We start from the raw sequence: 14,648 nt of genomic DNA on the forward strand, positions 1-14,648 counted from the left end.
TTTTTGTCACATTTTCAAAATGTTCTTCATTATTTACTGTTTTTTTATAGATACATTTAACATAAATGCCCTCAGCATTAAAAGGATTTTCCTAACTTATGTTAACCGCCTTGATAAGTTTCGGGATCTCCTTAAAAAGGATGGTTCTCCCAGGTTGGTTGGAAACTTAAGTTCATAGATATGTAGCTTTGAAAACTAAGTAATCACAATTTGTAAATTTTTATTTTTGGAAATTTTTATAAATGAAAAAAACTTTTTTAAAACAATGGTCTTTACAGTTTTTGACAGTTTTGTTGTTGTTTTTTTTATTTTATTTCTTAATAAGTGGTTTATGAATTAGATAATTTAAAAAATATATTTTTAAGATCTGGGTAAATCTGGATGAAAAGTATTTTTGTCTTCTTTACCAGTGACTGCCTAAAACAGAACAATACGAAACAATACAATATCCAAACGTGTGTGAATTTACATGAACTTTAAAGACTGTTTAGAAGTAAAGCGGTCTGTACAGAAGGAAGTTTTTCACCCTCAGATTTTGATTATGGAAATGGTTGTTGCCTTAATTAAGACTGAGTGATATTTGACCTTAAACTTGGTCATGTGTCAACAAATAAATGAGGGAAAGGTTATCTCCCAGCAGTCTACCACTGAACCCCCCCCAGGTCATTTTGAAGTTGTGATTTCAATACCATTTGCCTAATCCCAGTCCTAGATGGTTGTAGATGATTACCAGTTTATCCGGGAACTAGTGGCCCTTGATGAATGTCACCCCTGAAAGAGCAGCTGATAACAGTGTTGTATGACGTATGTGACCAGGACCGTGTTTGTGCTGAAATGTGACGTGGTGCTCTGCTTTTCTTGTTAATGCTTGGGGTGGATAGCCACATGAATGTGTTATATCATAGCAGTAAGTGCAGGCCATTAATCTCATTATCAGCAGTGAGCGCTGGCAGGCTGGAGCTACGTCTGCTCCTTGAATGGTAGCAGACACGGCTCTGGTCCATGGCGACACAAGACCAGTTTTTTTTTTTTTTTTTTTTACTTGTTTTTCAAGCTTTTACTCTGTTCTCCAGCAGCTGCGCAGGCATGTTTTGGAACAGAGCGGAGAACCTCTTCGGCTACAAATGATCTGGAAAAGCCAGAACTGGTCGAGGTTCGTGGCTGAGAAGACATAAATCGGTAGCTTCTCAAAACATGGTATCACAGTTAGGGGCCTGGCTTCCCTTTAACTGGTTTTAAAGCTGTGATTACCAACTGTCTTCAATAGTTTTACGTGGTTTCCAGTTTGAGACAGCTAATCCATATGATTCATGAGTCCAGTTCTGAAGTTTTTGTTATAAAAATCTGTTGTTTGTGCAGTACTTTGAATGAATCCCTGAGTGTGTTCACTTTTAACCTTCAGCTAAAAGTGGCTTTTTGTTTGCAAGTGCTGCTGAGGCAGAGCTGTGTGCGCACGGCTTTGCGGGTTGCCCACATGTGGATACCTGTGTGTGAAGCCCTGGGGTTAATGGCATTAGCAGGCTGTGATTGGGCCTGATGGCTTTCTGCAGTCATAATGGCAGCTCTATTAAGTGTTTACTGTGAGCAATTCCACACGTCAGCTGGAGTCAAGCAGTTTGAGAGAAGACTGAGGAGCTGGGAGGCCCCAGGAGTGAGGCAACAATGGGGAGAAGGGAGGACGGAGGGGGTCAGCTGGCTGCAGAGAAGGGAGGTCTAGATAAGTCATCACTTAAGCTGTGGTTTGGGGTTTCTCCTCAGGCACTTTAGTTTTTCTTTTTCTTCAACAACTAAATCAAGATCGAGATCTGTTTTTAGCCCGAGGACTCAGAGCTTTAACTAAATTTACCTACAAGAAACTGCACTTCCAGCCAGTATTATGTCCTTTTAAAGGATGGGATTTTTTGAATATTACTACAAGAAAATCCAATTTTATAAATAAACTTGGTGACGCATATTACTATATTTTGGTCCAGGGGCCTCTTCGTTTGTACCTCTTCAGCAGAGAGACATACCAAATTGCAAGCACATAAATACCTCTTTAAAGTCCACAGAAACTAAACAAAACATGAACAATTAGGAATTGCATCCACTTAGTTAGCAGCTTCAGTAATAAGTAGTAGTAATCCTTATTTGAACTTAATATTTAAACATGATTTTTTTGTTGTTCACCTTTGGGCTTATCTTGTCAGGGGTCACGACAATGAATCAGCTTTCACTGATTCTCACAGGTGGTTTAGAAGCGCGTTTGACGCCAGATGCCCTTCCTGATACAACCCTGTATTTTATCTGGGCTGGGGGCCGGCACAATGAGACCCAGACTTGGGTTCCATAGTTAGGAAGTAGTGTGAAGGGTCTTGCCTAAGGCCCCACACTGGATTCAGATTTTTTTTTTTTTTTTAAACCAGGATTTTATATTTTAACATGATTTATTGAATTTAAAATGACTACTCATTTATTTTCTTCTGTTTTTGCATTTACATTTTTTTTGCATTTAAAGCAAAAGAAAACTAAACATGCTCATGCCGAATGTGATAAATGATTTTATATTCAATGTTATAGCTAAATCTGAGCGTAATGGTAACAAAAAAGATCAGATTCTCTATTGTAATACGTTTTTTATCATTAATAATATACATGATTATTCTATCTAAAGCTGTTAGTTAGAATGTTATTGTTCTATTTATTCTTAGAAAAATGTACCTCTAAATACTTTTTTTCAGAGAGTTATTCAAAATTATTTAAAAAAATGTCTTTTTTTTCTCTAAAATTTTTAATTTAGTTCCTTCTTAGAGAATCACTTTATTGTTTTTTTAATCATATTTGTTACCCCAGCCACACACTGACTTCATTGTGGTGATTGGATCAATTTTATTTGCTAAGAAAAATGTTTTCTTCTGTCATTGGTTACCATAACCATGCAAATATAACACCACTGCACACTTACTAAAGGTGTATTACTAACACCACATGTATATGTAAACCAATTGACCAGTAAGTGAAATATTTTAGGTATTTATTAAATTATTTTTTTAGTATTATTTTCATTTTGTATAATTTTGTAGTTCCTGCCTGATGAACTAAAATCCGATCTTCTAACCTTATGCATTTTGGTGAATTTTATTGTATATGTTAAGAATATATTTATGTAAACTTTTCTAAGAGGTTTTGACATTTTATGATGCATTAAGGGCCAATATGCTGAATCAAAGTCCCACTATTGTTGCACACAACTGAGTGTGGCAAAGCTGGTGTTCCTCATTTGAGCCATCCTCTTGGGAGGTGATGAGCTGCAGACACGAACTACTGTGTAAACTATTTTGTTAGTTCAACCCCCCTTTCCAATCTAACCCCCAGTGCTAAGGGTTTAGCAAGTGGGCATTGGGTCCCAGATTTTTAGGCCTTATACGACCAGGCTATGGTATGGAGACCATAATCTTCCACTCTGAGTGAACACTCTCCCACTAGATCAACTGATTTGCTGGTTATCACAGACATTGAAGTAGCTGTGTCAGCAGTTAAGTCTTGAATCATGTGTCCATTCCATTAAGATGATATAAAACGATGACAAACTTTTGGTCTCATACTCTGACGCACTGAAAGTCAAACTGATAAATGTTGCAGCAGGAACCAAACCAGAATACAAATTTCCAACTGTCTCCACGCCTTTCTGGAGACTCTGAGCACCGCAGAGCATTTGAACTCTGCTCACCGGGTTTCTCCCTCGAGTATGTCGGGGCATAATTCAGGTAAAGGGGTTTGCTGTGGTCGCTGAGGTCCATATCCGTCTCGGAGCTGCAGCCGAGTGTGGAGCGTGTGATGGGGGTTATCCAGTGGCCATGTGAACAGGAAGGTGCGGGTTCAGCGTGGAGGGCTGAGCCCCTGAGTTGTTTATCAGATAGCTAATGAAGCAGAGCAATCCTCTGAGACTCGAGGAGGGACAGGGAAACGGGGAAAGAAAAGTGGGTAAAAGAAGCAGGAGAGGGGGGCAGTGATGGGAAAGAGCTTCAGACCAAGATGGAAATGTGGAACTATTGCAGGCAAACCAATGCTCCCCTGTTGTGACAGAGCAGGCTGAGAAGAATAAACCACTTTTTCCCACAATTTACCTCAGCTTTATTCCCACTGCATCAAGATGAAAAATACACATCAAATTATTTATTACGTTTCTTGGTTCTGAATCTGCGGAGGCCATATCACTCAGCTCTTGCCATAAACATTTTCTCTGGCTGGAAGAGAAGCGGAGCTGCTTTCCCAGCTCCCATCATCGCAGCCATCCAGTTTACTGCGGGCTACACATTCATCAGAGTGGTTGGAAGGAAACGGGACCGAGCCTGCTTCATTACAAGTTCAAATAATCAGGCAGTCAGAGGATCAAAACAGAATTACAGTGTGGATGTCAGTGTTGAATGTTTGGTGTTTCCAGTGATAATTATTTCTGTTCACACAGAGGAACCCAAGACTGAAACAAATGGAAGGACAATTTGGAGAAATTCTAACATTTAGCTTCAAAACAAAATGCATCGAAAGAGTTTGTGGACTGTGTTTATTTATTAATCATCTTGCCGATGAAAAATTTGGTATTACAGCTTTTATTTTCAGATTGTAATGTCCTAATTTTAAACACTTTTTTTGTTCAAAATATTAGAATCTATGTATTATGATTTAATTTTTTTAAAACTTTTTTAAGGCTTCGTGTTAAACTGAATTGTTCAAAATAACCCCTCAATAAAACTTCAAGAAAGTTAAGGTTGTTGTGCTGTTTGAGTTTTAAAGTAGGTTGACTTTTTAAATGTAAAAAAAAAAAATGCACAGCATAATTTCTGATTTTACAATCTACATTCTAATGTTCAGTCAGCTCACACATTTGTATTACACTAAACAAAAAACAAAAGAAAATTAAAAAGAACAATCTTGACAGACTCCTTATTTTATAGTTTTGCTAGGTTTTTTATTGCAAAGCAAAGTGGCCATCATTGAGCTGAGTTACTGCCAAACAATTAAAATTTCCTAAACATAAAAAACTATTACTCCTACAAGAGAGAAAATGATCTAAATAATTTCCTGTTTTAAATGTATAAAAGGTCTCTTATTTATGAGAAAATAACATTCACCAAAAATGAAACAGTTCATCTTTAAATTGGCAATTAAATAGTTTGCTTTCAAACCATTTAAAACCAAAGCTGATGATTCCACAAATAATGTGTTTATCATGTTGTTACGAGGTGCTGTCGACACTTTCTCTCAAAAAAAAGATAAATATTTTAGCATTTGTAATTCAATGTTCTCACTGTTTTGACACACACATGTTGAAACTGCTGGAAGCTTCCTGATTGGTTCTATCTACTGTCAATCAAACATTGTGCCGTCCTTATTGGCTTGTATGAAACAGAAAAAATCTGTTTTCTTCATTACTGGTCATGGGGTGAAAGGTTAGAGGTCAGGCTCTGGGGAGTCATCAGCGCCGAGCTGTCAGATGACCCTGAACAATCTTAAGGGGGTGGGGGGAGTTCATTCCTTTACTTATTGTGTGTAAAAGAGGCTCATACTTCAATAAAAGAATGAGGAGTGAGTTTGTAAATTTACCCCAGAGTTCTGAAAGCATGCAGCCCTTTAAACCCATGAAGTCTGAAGCAGATTATCATCAACCGGAGTGTTCCACAGGTTTTTCCATTGTTGGGTAATATTTTTGTGTTAGGTTGTAAACACATAAAGAAAAATAAATGAACTAAGCTTTGCTAAAATAGATGGAATAGTATTTATCTGAGAAATGAGTTTGATGGTTGACCTTATTTTCATTCTTACCATATCAAAAGCCGTTGATCTTTCCTTTTAAATTCGGTGATAAATCTTTGTTTTTTTTTTAATACAGTTTTTGTTACATTTACGGCACAATCTGTTCTATAGTTACACATGTAGTAGGTTAGGACAAATACACCACAAAAAATTATATTAGGAAAACTTGGAATATCGGATTAGGGACTAATAGAACTAGCTTCTGGACAACCTTTAGCTGAATCCGAATTGCTTCCCTACCATTATCCCTACATTTATCCCTCCAAACGGAGATATGGAAAATTAGTGTCTTCACTCAATGACCTTATCAATAGCACTAATAAAATACATAAAATTGGTTTTATACCTTTAAAAAGTTGTGCAAAAACAAAAATTCAATACCAACATTTAAAAGTAAACTTCTGTGCTTTAGAGCACAGCCACGTGAAGAAATCGGTTTCTCCTCCATGCCATATGCTCGACGTGGGTCACCCTACCGGTAAAGGAATAACTAGCCTAAGTCGCTATGGCTTCTCTTTAAAAATGATCATTTTTAGAAAACACTGCAGCTTAAAATGTCCCTACAGTTGGAGAAATAGCCAGAGGGATAGGGAGGTGATTTAGATCCAGCCTTAGACTCTTCTATAGGGACACAAAGTGCAACATGGATTTGATTATTATCTAAATAAGACTTAAAAATCACTTTTAGGAGTTAATTTTCAATTATCTTAATTTCTCCCATTGATGAGTGGTTTCATTGCTTTTGTCAGAACACGTTATTTAGCTGAAACCAATGTCACAAATCATCCCCTCACCTTCTTGTTTCATGAGAAGTCTCTGTTGTTCAAGAGTGTTTATGTCATTAAGAAGAGATCAAAGAGAAGTGGTCTTTGGTGGTCAGACTCGGGGAAACAGCAGGCCACAGCTCTGACACTACTAATGCAGATAAGATGGGCTGAGACCCCCGGTGTCAAGACAATGGTGATGGATATGGAGCAGACGATAATGAGGAAATGTTTGGAGAAAACAGGCTGGAGGCAAACAATTTGATTTAAATGAGAAGAGATTATTGCAAATTGGTTAAACAAACGAGAGATAAGTTTTTATTAGTACAGAGTAGTGAGGATATTAATGTAAGAAGGTAAGATGACAGCGTGGGAAAGGGGAATGTAACCCCCTCTAAACTAGAGATCTGAGTGAGACTGTCCATTTCTTGAAAGTACAAGAATCCCTTTTACAGGATATTGCATTTAAAGTTATTGTAGTTTATTCAAACAAATCCCTCTGAGCGCTGATACGATTTTTGTAACTCGACTATTTTATATTTCTGCAGAGGAAACGCATCATCAGCTGAATGTGCTGAGTGAGACCAATATTTTCTTCTACACCTCATCAACAATCCTAATGTGATGCGTACGTTGGCGCTTCTTTCACTACAGATCCTAGTGGAGCGCATAAACTGTCCTGATAATGCTCCTCCGGGACAGCTTTTCCACAAAGTTAACGTCGTCTTTCTCCGGTTCTGTTCAGTCTTCCTGGAAACAGGATTTTGTTTTGGAGCCGGTCGGCGTTCACACCAGGTTTGAGCAAAACAATTGATTAAATGCAGAGTCATCAAAATTCTGCATTTTTGCAGAGTTTGCAGAAAAGGTTAGTCCGGAATCTTTTGTATCCAGATGCGAGGTAGGTCTCTTAGGGGTTGAACTGATCTTAAACTAAACATCTTTTCTCTCACAATGTATCTTTTTTTTGCAATTGCCAAAACATTGCTCAGTGTTGTAAGTCACAAATAAACAACTTATTGCATGGATTGAAATGAATTGGTTGAAGTGCAAGTGAATGCAAACTCATGGACTCTGAGGTGGATGGAAAGAGTTATTGTCCAAAACATATCCTAAAGCTTTCTAAAATACCCATCCTTTTCCTTTTTTTCTCCCTTTTTTCCCATGTGTGTCTTTTAATGATACATATAAAAAAAAGTGTGGTAGAGATGTTTTTTTCTGACTCCTAAATATTTTTAAAAATTCCAAAAATTAGGTGGTAAAACGACACTAGAAAGCAATGTCTACATTTCATGTGACACTAGTAAAAGCAAACTATACTTTTTTTTCAATTTTATCTTTTTAAATGACAAATTTCTCTCTTGTCTTTACAGTTCTACAGTATCTAATTTTCATAAAAAATGAATGAAGCTGTGTTGACAGTTACTGACACTTAAACATAGTTTTTGTAACTTTACAACCTAAATTGTTTTGAATAAAAAAAATAAGTTCTTTTAAACCAAGATACAATTTAGTTGTACAATTCAGCTTAACGGTATAGCTGATATAATTCCATTTTGATTTTAAAAGTATATTTTTTAATTAATTAACTGAATAGTTCTATAAAGTACAATTTGAAAAATAGTACTTTATTATAAGTTAAGGGGAAAATTTGAATCCATATTTGTAAAACATCAATTATATCCTCTTGTACACAAATAATCTAGACTTTTTTTACCCACACTTTTAAGGACCTTAAATAAAGACAGACCTTCTTTTAGATCATCGTTCTTTCTCTATTGATTCTGCAGTGCATAACCATGTCCGTCTGTCTGTCTGTCTCCTGGGAACTTTATGTATTTATGCTGAATGTGCCAGAGGTCAGCAGATTTGACATGACTGCTCCATTTTATTATAAATATTTGGATTTCATTCACAGACATCCTGGCTCTCTAACAAAGTGCTGGTTCTACTAAATAAAACACACTATAAGCTAATGCTACCTGCTTCTGTTTCTTTTGTGAGGCATGGCTGAAAATGAAGAACATCTTTTCCTGCGACTGCTTTTACTCGTATGCTTAAACTAAGAGAGTTTTATAATTCTCTTGTCATGGATGTGCATTTGTAGCCACACGTGTGTTTTTACGTGTGCCAGCAGTTCAGTGAGCCTGTGGGAGTGCTCTGGGCTCATTTCCCACACAATTTGTCCCGTGAGCCTCTTTGGTGACGTCAGGATGAGCGAGTGCCCTGCACAGAGGTCGCAGGTTTACTTCCTGTCTGTCAGGGTCGAGCCGGGCACAGTCCAGAACTGTCTTTGTGACCTCTCAGCGGCTTACCTTCTACCCGTCTCTGTTTTCCAGGCGATGTGGGTGATGCTGCAACAGGAGGAGCCAGAGGATTTCGTCATCAGCACAGGAGAGGTGCACAGTGTGAGGGAGTTTGTGGAGAAGGCTTTCAAGCATGTGGGGAAAACCATCGTGTGAGTGCACACACAGACACGCTTTAGAGACAAAACCACAGAGGATCTCTTTCAATAAAAATAAAATGTAGGAATTTTGGCATATTTTAGCTATGAGGCTAAATAATTTTGAAAACAATCTCATATTAATTATTTCAATTTCATTAGCACAGTATTTCCTCGTTTATCACGGGGGACAAATTCCAGAAATAATCCACGATAAGGGAAATCTGCAAAGTAGAATTACACGTGTGAAACCAGCCTTGAATTCCTTGTGGGAAACTATGCAGAATTAAAACATCAGATTTAATTTGCAGCTACTGTTATATTAAAACATCATAGCAGAAAATATAGCTATATATGCAAAATCTAAATCTCAGGCAGCTTTCAAGTGCCAGCGAACTTTTCAGACTTAACCAATGAAGTACATAGATTTAATTAATAAAGATTTTGCATGTATGTTCCCAGTATCTGTTGTTGGTGGAAGAGCAAAAGGAAGACAACATCTTTTGTCTGGAAAATCCAGTACAAAAGATCCAATACACATTCAGTAAAAAATCAAAGTTGAAAATGTAAGCAGGTGTAAGAAAAAAATAAATGAAGTTCCAGTTGTAATAAGTTTGTTTTTTATTAATATTTTTAAGGTGGGAAGGAAAGGATGAAAATGAGGTTGGCCGTTGCCAGGCAACAGGTGTGATACATGTGAAAGTGGACCCCAAATTCTTCCGTCCCACTGAAGTGGTAAGTCTAGCTTTTGTTTGTTTGTCTGTGTCTCTGTGGTCTATTTGAAGTTGTCTATAAGGCTGTCTAGCTGAGGTTCTTCTACATCTCTCATCCCTTCACACAAATCCATTATTCTACCACCACCATGTTTCAGACACACAAAAAAAGAGTTTGAGTGCAAATAAATCGGCCTTTTTTGGCCTGTCATTCTTTCCAAGAGTCCTATGACCTGCTGTAAAAAAAAAATGGCAAAATGGTTATTTACTGTGTTATCAGTTCATATTAAAATGATCCTGTTGCATTTAAATTACCCTAAGCTCACACAGCAAGCGTTACAGCTCATGTGGGATGTCGGAGTGGTCTACCTACAAGAGATGGCTCATATTGGCTACTGGAGGGTTGGTGCCAAGCTCGCAAAACTCAGAACTCACGTAGGTTCGTGTGATAACCCACCGTTGATATAGGAAGTACAGTAAACCCTCCTTATTCGCTGCAGCTCAGCTGCATCCAGCAAAAATTTGAACCCAACGAAACGAGTTTGAAGCGCCGCAGAGACCGGACGGCAGAGGTTGAACGCGATTGTCTGCAGTGAGATTTCCTCTCACACTTTTAAAATTCCGTAAACATTGCTTCGCTCGCATTAGAGCCTGGGTCAGATTCAATGTCAGGATTTCTATTTTAAGCAAATATTAAATAGCCATTTTCCCTATTGATAGCATTACTTTTTTTGTAAAAATTTTACTTGAAGAAAATGCTTGGTCTTTGTTAAGACAGTCAATCCAATGGTCTTTTTTACATCAATAATTTGAATCCTTAAATTTCTTACAACCCTCATAACTTTACAAAAAAACGTTACCTCAGTTTTACTTGATGTTTTATGGAGGACTAATGAAGAACTGGAAAAGAAAAATATTTTTTTTCGTGATCAGAAAAATTTGATTATTTGGAATTAGAGTACTTTCTGATAATACACACAACTGTACATGCAAATAAACTGTAGTTTAACTTGTATTTAAAAAGTTCAAAAACAAAGTAAAATGAAATATACTAGAACTAATCCTTGAATTTCAAAAGACCTCTGCAGATTTGGACTATAACTTAAAAAAAAATCTTTCCACTTTTGATACCAGTGAAATGTTGCTTTCAGAAGACTTAAGAGTCTAAGACTAAAGGTAAATCTAAATAAAAGCCAAGGCTAAGACCATAGGCAATTTTAATAAACCAATGAATAAACCTTCAATTATTTCTAAAGCTAACAGCTTTAATAGTAGCACGCTAAAACGGTGCTGGTCTTCTCCTAATGCACAGTCATTTGCTTTTATTATTATTGCCTTGAGCTGAGCCTCTAATGGATGCTAGGTCTTTTGACCTTGTAGTTGCATATAAACCAACTGAAACATGTTACTAATGTGGTGATAAAAGAAAGAACTGCTGTTGCACTTCTGCAATGATTCAGTCACAAGTAAAAATGGCCATTAACCGTTTCACCTAAAGCATGTTTGTTTCCATTTGTCTCCTGTTTCTTGCCCATTGCTGTTGGTCAGGAAACATGTGGTCTATGTTAAAATGTTGCAGCAAATGCTGGAAAATGAGTTAGCTCTTAAAAGTAATGCAACTCATATACAATATCTCTAGATAATTCATCACTGCGCTGTGTATATTTCCTATTCTTTTATACTTGACCTTAAAATCAATGTTACACATTTCGTCTGCATGTATCTGATTGTCGGGCATTGTGTCTGGGACCGCACACTTATCAGCCATGACGGGCGCAGCTTAAAGTCTCAGGCTGCTCATTGTATGCTTTTAAACAGCTGGAAACAAGCCAGTCTGCCTTTAGAAGAGTAATGTCGGCTGCATCCTGCAAGTGTATGTGGAATGGGAGCATATACTCAACAGTTACCTTGAAAACATTTCTTACTATTGAGAGATTGGATTTGTCTTATCCGTAAAACAGATCTTTAGTAAAGAATGTCACATTGTGCAGTGACACTAGTGGAAGTTTTTATGTTTTTGTTTGTTTTTCAACTGCATTTTTAAGACATTTTAAAAGTAAAAAAGCAGTGGGGATCACTGCCTTTGACTCTCATTACATTTGAATTGTCTCAGGCATTTAGGGCGCTTTGATTCATCGCCCCAGCTACTCCCTATGGATGGTATAGGGTTACCCTGGAGTGTTGGGGCTGAGATTAGCCATCAAGCTCTTGGCTAAAAAGCAGGCGAACATCTCTCATGAGGTTTGGCCTGTTGAGATTAGGGCTGAGATTTAGTTGAGTGACGGCAGAGGATTACCAAGGAGGCCCTGCTGACTGACGGCTATGGGTATGGAAGAGCCGGTTACACACCTGGGCCTGTATTCTTTGTGCATGTCGGCTCATTCATACAAGGTCCTAACCCTGAATCCTCCTGAAAACCACCCCAGAGACTGATCAAGTCAGGCAACACGGACCTGTCAGTCAAGTAACAGATGCTGGCTTTGTGATATGTCTGCATGCGGGCCGTATCTTGTTGTGCGGATGCGTTCTTTATCCTGACACCTGATGAGCACAGAGTACACCACATGAAAATATCAGAATGCTGCAAGCTGATATTAGTGAAGGTATGTCAGTCAATGACAATTGCAGACATCTCTTTCCAGCATAGTATTGTGTCAATCTTTAACAGCAAAAAATAAACCTAAAAAGCTTGTTACTGTATGTGTCGTCCAGACTTTAGGTAGCTGCCGTTCTGCAGAGTTACTTAAGTATGAAAGTCGCTTTTATAAATAAAGTTTGATTTGATTTAAATCGGTGGTCCAAACCTCTGGGCTGCAGTCCAGTACCAGTCTGTGGGACAGTTGTTACCGGGTTGCAGAGAAAAAAAACGCAACAAACATTCTTTAAGTTTTTTTATAATCTGATTCTGAAGGACATTTTATTTTGGAAAACTATTGGATTCATCCGACTCCTTCTGGACACGTTAAGTTACTCGGTCAAGTGTCAAAAATACATCTGTAACTTTCTTAAAGTGGCTGCGCTGATTGCTAAATTGAATGCCTCAAGATAGCAAATATAAGAAAAAAACACGCATTTAGAAAGTTTCTTTCAGCTGAAGAGTTCGTGAGGAAACAGGAGAGCCTTCGACTTCAAAGCTACATTTAACAGACTAATAATAATGCATAATATTAGACAACCGATTGTCTAACATTACTAGAACGCTGCCTATAAAGTTTCTCAAACGTTTATTATTATATCTAGACACCACCAGTTTAAGGAACCCTTTTTGGTATCTATTTGTTCCACTTTAGAAGTCGGACAAGGGTGAAGATGACATTTGATTTTTTTGCTTCCACTTTGACAGTTATGGGTTAAGACAAAAATCTACATCTAATTTTAATAGCTCCTACACAAAATCTAGTGTTCAAGCAAAGTTAAAACCAGCTGCAGATATTTTACAAAGGATGAAGATAAATGTTACCCTCAAAAGTTAAGGAAAACTCAAAGCTAAAAAAAAAAAAAAAAAAATTCCGACACTCACTTCAGCCCCGTTTGGACTGGTCTGTGAAAATATTGTGTGGGAATCAACCAGTCCTTCCTTGACCTGAAAAAGGTAGGGACCATTGTCTTAAATGACTTTAGGATTTTGTTGGCAAGAATTTTGCTTTTGGAAAGACAACAACATGACAGATGTAAACTTAACTCACTTTAGTTCATGGATGTACCAGCGGTTCTCAACAAAACTTGTGCTGGGAAACAATATATGCCTTAGTGACTTCAGTTGGAATCTAGATCATTTAACTGCATTTTTCACTACTAAAAACTGATTTGTGAAAGACTTAACTTCAGTCTTCAGCCCTGACCATCAAGTAAAAGATTAGAGTGAAAAGGAAGATCTACCGAACATTGATTTGGAACCAGACTGTTAGTTTGTTCTTAATTATACTGTGAAGTTAAATTTTATTACAGACTCAGTGATAACTCTGTTAAAGTTGCCTTACCTAAAATGAGATGACATAAAGACTCATGAAAGAAAAGCACTCCAGAAAATTGTTCAAATTTTATTTCCACAATGTAAAACAGCTCTGGGGGTCTACACCCATCAAAGCTTAATTGTGACAGAGCAAATTGAAATAAAGAAGAAAAAAAAATGCACTGATTCTGCGCATCTACACTTGTGTGTGCATGAGTTCTTTTCTCCTCTGTGACATTAGTTTGGGAAGGTTTCACACATTCGATTTGTTACTACAAGCAAATTTGAGTCCCAGTCTTTGTGAGGTGAATACAACACTTATTTGAATATGATTTTGAGTCAAAGATGTCGCTTGTTTAACACCAGAAAAAACTACCCGAAGAATCTACACCATGGCTCTGAGACATTGACTGTATATGAGAACTGAACTGAGTGACCTCTCCTTCCTCCCATTCAAAATAGCTAAAAAAATAAGTACCCTGGTCCCATAAAATCCTAAATCTCGTAGACTTATATAGAGAAATAAACAGCTACTACTCAGTCATTATATTTGTCAGAATAACTATTCTTGTTCTGATACATCTTTTTAGCACGTTTTTGCTAATCCTATTTTTTTCCTCCTATTTTTACTGTAGTGCCACCTATTTAAGTTATAAATTGACAAATCTGATGTCATTTTTGGTTGACATATTCTCCTGAGCCTGTTTTCAGTGGAAGGGGTGTGGCCTTCTAACATGTGCACAGCTGATTGGAGAGAGTGGGTGCAATAGAAATATAGACTAAGACCAACATGATCCACTCATGGATTACTGAGTGAGGACGTTTGGTTTCAACATAGCGACAGACATGTCACAGATATATGGCGACTGAATTTATTTCATCAGGCATTTTCTATGGGTGACGTCTTACTTACTCAGTCCAGTTCTCTTATGCAGTCAGAGCAATGAGACGGCCTAATTCAGGAAAATAATAAAATCCATGTGTTG

At 37.3% G+C, this 14,648-nt stretch overlaps 1 protein-coding gene across 1 annotated transcript in view; it reads left to right on the plus strand.

Annotated features, from left to right (window-relative positions):
• gmds (GDP-mannose 4,6-dehydratase) overlaps positions 1 to 14,648 on the plus strand; it is a 173,163-nt gene that overhangs the window by 124,521 nt on the left and 33,994 nt on the right. Inside the window, exons 8-9 of the mRNA XM_024279290.2 lie at positions 8,894 to 9,012; positions 9,636 to 9,732. Coding sequence (XP_024135058.1) covers positions 8,894 to 9,012; positions 9,636 to 9,732 — 216 coding nt within the window. The remainder of the gene's footprint in view (positions 1 to 8,893; positions 9,013 to 9,635; positions 9,733 to 14,648) is intronic.

The sequence above is a fragment of the Oryzias melastigma genome, linkage group LG4 (genome assembly GCF_002922805.2).
Source record: "Oryzias melastigma strain HK-1 linkage group LG4, ASM292280v2, whole genome shotgun sequence".
NCBI classification, from domain to species: Eukaryota; Metazoa; Chordata; class Actinopteri; order Beloniformes; family Adrianichthyidae; genus Oryzias; species Oryzias melastigma.